The 5,000-nt window shown below is 37.4% G+C and overlaps 1 protein-coding gene across 2 annotated transcripts in view; it reads right to left on the bottom strand.

Moving 5' to 3' along the window:
- Nucleotides 1–5,000, bottom strand: part of LOC137982080 (E3 ubiquitin-protein ligase TTC3-like) — a 70,905-nt gene that overhangs the window by 32,607 nt on the left and 33,298 nt on the right. For both annotated transcript variants that reach the window (XM_068829124.1, XM_068829123.1), the window contains exons 18-22: nucleotides 3,588–3,615; nucleotides 3,162–3,186; nucleotides 1,424–1,582; nucleotides 1,115–1,177; nucleotides 293–388 (exon numbers count right to left, since the gene is read on the bottom strand). In XM_068829124.1, the coding sequence (XP_068685225.1) occupies nucleotides 293–388; nucleotides 1,115–1,177; nucleotides 1,424–1,582; nucleotides 3,162–3,186; nucleotides 3,588–3,615 (371 nt within the window). The remainder of the gene's footprint in view (nucleotides 1–292; nucleotides 389–1,114; nucleotides 1,178–1,423; nucleotides 1,583–3,161; nucleotides 3,187–3,587; nucleotides 3,616–5,000) is intronic.

Genomic DNA, 5,000 nt, shown 5'->3' with positions numbered 1-5,000 from the left:
GAACTTGATAATGGCATTCATCTGATAACCACTTATTATTATGATTATGATTATTAATAGCGCAGATCTCAACTTCTGTTAATTTCACTCAACATCATTCAAAATAATGACTGCCTTATGCAAACATTCAAAATGACTGGTACATTTCTATTACCGTTTTCACATTTATACCATTTTTATTGAAAAAGAATGTGCATCATTTTGTTGGTCAACTAATATGTTGAACCCTGTATTACTGGCTACTTCCTAATGCAACTAAAATTTGAAATAAACATGGATGCCTTTTGGTTACCTTATATTGGAAGTCATGTTGTTCTAATAGACCCATGGCATCTGAATAGTTCTGAACTGCTAACATGCACTTTTTCTCTAAAATTGCTTTGCTGCCCTGGGATAGAAAAAAAATTAAAAGTAATGTCTCCATCACCCTTACAAGCTTTGATTTCTACCCTTGGATTTTAGAGTAGTTTGGTGTAGATAGTATTCCAGAGCATTTACCCTCCCAACCGTGATATATCATAGAGGATAAACCACAAACCTGGTGTGTGGATTATCTTAACCAGAAACACAGAATCACACCAGTGTCAAATGTTGATTGCAAAAACAAAAAAGGTTGGAATCATCCCTGTGAATGTATCAGTAATAGGCATAAGATAGTCTTAATCTCATATGAAAGGACAAGATTTTGCAAGTGGTATTTCTATCAGAGCTATCTACTTAAAATAGATGCCTCCATATCAAAACAATTCATTTATTGATAGACAATACCAGTAACGATAGATATTTCATGAATCTACCATCAGCTGTAGCCCTGCCTTTCTCTTTCTTACCACAAAATCACAATAATGATAACAAACTACAGTGAAACCTCTACTAAGCGGGCACCGTCAGGGTAACGGCTAGTGGCCACTTGATGGAGGTTAGCTGCTTAATAGAGGTTCATCTTAAATTAGCACGAACAATCTAAACTATGACGTAAATTGAATTGATTTTATAACCGGAAAAGGTGGCAATGTCTGTAAGAAACATTGCATTACCGGTCCACAATTAATTTTAAAAATTCTTTTGTACCCAAGTTACATAATAATGATAGTACTGAAGCTTTCTCACTCACTTGCTTAAGAAAGGCTATGAATTCCTGCCTTTTAGGTGAAGTGCCATACAGTTCCTCTCGCACCTATATGACAAATAACTTATTACATTTCAAAGCACAAATATCATGATGCTACCACACATGCAAGACATCTATCTGTGTTATATCACACAAGATGCTGTTTTTGTTTCTTTTGCTTCCATGAAAGATGAAACAAACAACAGAGATCCCATCTTTGCTAAACAAAAATATTACTTTTTCCAACCTTGTCAAATCTGACCATTCAATTAACCTTGTTTTAATCATTTGGCACAAGGAATATTGTTGAACCTTAGCTTTTTTGTCTCGTTTCCCCTTCTTAATGCTTTCTGCCTTGGCTGCAAGCTGTGTCTTCATCTTTGCTCTGTTGGCCTTTAGTTCTTGCTTCGCTTGATCCAACACTTTCTCTCTCAAAGCTTGCCGCACTTTGTTGGATTTCTTTTTCTTTTGCTGTTGACATGAGTAAAAAAACTCACTTTCAATTCAATTAAATGAGACTTTGACAAAGTTAACAACTTTGAGCTAACTTAAGCAACTTAAGGGCTCACAACTTTGTTTATCTAAGAGATACCAGGCTACTTAAGCTCAGTAGACTTAATGCATACATGTAGTTTATAAGCACAGCGATTTTCAGGTGCAGAGTGCGAGTGGTCTCCAGGTCAGAAGACAACGCAAAATGACAGGCTCAAATGAACAGGTGCAGCTTCAATAAAAGTGGGATTTTGAAGTTTTCAAGCATTTTTCAAAAGCAGTGCTATGCAGTCTTGACAACTGATTGCAATCGTTGTAATCGCAGCAGGAATAAACAAGTTTAAAATCATCTTTATGTGCTATGTTATATCACTGTTTTGGTATCCACCTCCACTTAGGTGAATAGTTGTCAAGTACCATGCACCACTTCACTACAGCTTCATATGTATCAAAAATAGTTTGTTTGTTTGTTTGTTTCTTTATTTATTTATTTGCCACAGCACAAATAGACTAAGACTATAAAAATAGATGATCATAATGCTGGTGAATCATTCCACAACCTATCCCTAATCCTACTTATATTAATTTTTCCTTCCACCAGTTTGATCAGTAAGAAAGCTGCTAAAAAGAAAGGCTTAAGGCTGGGTTACTGTGATTTGCTAGCCTTAGGGGTAGTATTATTACTGGCTTGCTGGTAAAATTTAAGAATCCGATCCCACCAACGCGTCGGCCAACGCGTCGGCCAACGCGTCGGCCGACTGTCGGCCGACGCGTTGGCCGCTGTTTAAACTTATAACATACAAGATGCGTCGGTGGTGCGTTGGTGGTGCGTTGGTGGTGCGTCGGTGGCGTGTCGGTGACTCATTTGGGCCTTATTGAACTGTTGAAAACCTAAACGTACCTTTTTCAAACTGAACGGAACTGTCTTCGACGGAAAACTTTCACTACCATATTGTATTTCGTGATATTAGAACCCAGTTCCCATTACGACAAGTGTTATTAGAACCCAGTTTTCACTCGTTGCCCGAGACTTCGTCATCATCAGCTATTTATATATATTATTACAGGGCTTCTTTGGACATGCGGGACTTTGAAGTATCATTATGCGGCAAGGAAGCAGGACTTTGAAGTATCATTAAGCGGCAAGAATATATTTGAGCACAAGGGAACAACATAATGCAATTGAATTGGTCATAGACTTTTGCAAACTTGGTGGCTCCTAAAGGAGCCGTTTTTTTTTAAGTTGACAAAACCCTCTAGGAATAGAAGGCATCGTCGGTAGTGTGTCGGCCGACGTGTCGGTAGTGTGTTGGCCGACGTGTCGGTCGTGTGTCGGTGGTGTGTCGGCCGACGCGTTGGCCGACGCGTTGGCCGACGCGTTGGTGGGATCGGATTCTTAAATTTTACCGGCTTGCTATAGTGCAACCTCATGGATACAATAGGTACTGAACTTCCAAATAATGGATCATGCTGAGCAGAGGCAAAGGCAGACAAATGAACTGTTTCCCTCGGAACCAGTCATTAAGATGTTTGTTGTTACAATGTCAAAGGTCCTCACTTCTGTGGCTGAATTAGGCTTTTTCCTGTCACACAAAGAAAATGACACATTGTTTAGTCCAAATTTTTTTTACCAATAAATTGTTAACATTTAGGTTGTTAGAGGATACTAATTATAATAAGCCAAACTTCAAAATCATTCTATTTGAGAAAAGTGTTAACCACAACTTTTTAACATACCAATGATTGTAAAACTATACGCTATTATTATGACGAAATTCCTTAACATGCTAAGACTCCATTCAGTCCCAAGACATTAACTGTCTTAGTAACATGAAGTTCCTGAATTAACTATTTTTAGATTTCCCACTGCATCATCCCCATTCTCCACAAAAAAAATTGATCAGGAATTCCACTAGCAGATACTGCTACCAGTGCCAGTCAACCAACATGATGCACATTCACCACGGAAATGATACTAACTCACCTTGAAGATGAATCAGCTGATTCATACACTGTGAAAGGCAAGGAATAAAAATAGTTATAACTAATAAAATTAAACCGAATGCTAAACAACTCGGTCAGTTCTGTGAGTTACCAATCCTCATTTTTTCTGTTAATTTATGGCCCGGTAACTTACAGTATGGACCTCAAACCCCATTAGCAAGAGGTATTTATCAAAGTTTCCTTAAGAATCTACAACAAGGACAACTTTAGCATTTAGCAAAATATAGCTTTAATGAAAAATGTTAAACTGAATAAATCAGAGAATGTTTCCGAGTCACCCCCAAATGGATGTGGTGATTGCGGTACTCATCAAAACGTGTAGCTGCATGGGGCTTTAGACTTAAAGGGACACATGCACCCAGTTACCTGTGTTTCTAGACTAACACAGAATTGATTTTGCTAAACTACAGGAATAGAATATAAAAAAGCGGAAAAATGACCCAGTCAGGGAATTTTAAGCAGTCATCCACCCTTATTTTTTTTTTTTAGTCAACCACCCCTTGCTAAAGCACATGGTCAACTCTGATTGAGACAACACTTGATTAAAATTTAATTTTAGAGGTCTGCCCAAGACACCTCAAGTAAATTTCTTAAAGGGTGCAAAACGTTTCCATGTCTGCTGGTAACTTGCATGTTGCAGCAAAATTTTAAAGGAAGATACTTTGCTGTCATATGTTCAAGTAAATGTCACTTTATTGTTTGGTGAAATATCACACTTCAGAGCTATTTATTTATTTGTTTAATCAATTTGACAACAAAGGCAGGTGACAAAATAATAGAACATTAAGTGCCCTACAAGCTATTATAGCTTGCAGATATTTGTGACCTTTCACGTGAAATTGTACACTAACGGTTTTGTGCCATTGGACGTATTGGAAAAGGCTGTCAGAATAATTCGTTTTATCCGTTGGAGACATTCAAAAAAGTGTTGATCTAAGACAATGCACATGTTGGACAAAGTTGACGTGAATTCATTCCATGCATAAGCAAATGTTTTCGTAGTACCTCTCTTTGTTCCTTCAAAAGCAGGCAAGACGGCTTTAAGGTCCACTCATCACTTCAAGTCTTTAGTTTGATTGCTAATAAAAAGTTATTAACGGAATCGTGATACAACGTTCATTTTTCCTGTGAACTACAAACTCTAACAGATTTCCTTTTCGATGATTTCGATCCCAAAAGGCGACACAGACAAAGCATAACAAAGTACACTTAAACATTACTTCGATGGACATGTTTGATCATTATCAAGTTTGACACAGTTAATTTTGTGTTGAAGCAGAAATTAAAATAGTTCTTGAATTCATGTAATTGTATGATAACAGACCACTGCATTTGTCCGGGCAAGTGTGCTTGCGAACAAAATTATGCAAATTTCTGCATGTTTACTTTTCAT

The sequence above is a fragment of the Montipora foliosa genome, chromosome 13 (assembly GCF_036669935.1).
Source record: "Montipora foliosa isolate CH-2021 chromosome 13, ASM3666993v2, whole genome shotgun sequence".
NCBI lineage: Eukaryota > Metazoa > Cnidaria > Anthozoa > Scleractinia > Acroporidae > Montipora > Montipora foliosa.
The sequence above is the reverse complement of the archived record's forward strand: the minus strand, read 5'-3'. Positions and strand labels throughout refer to the sequence as shown.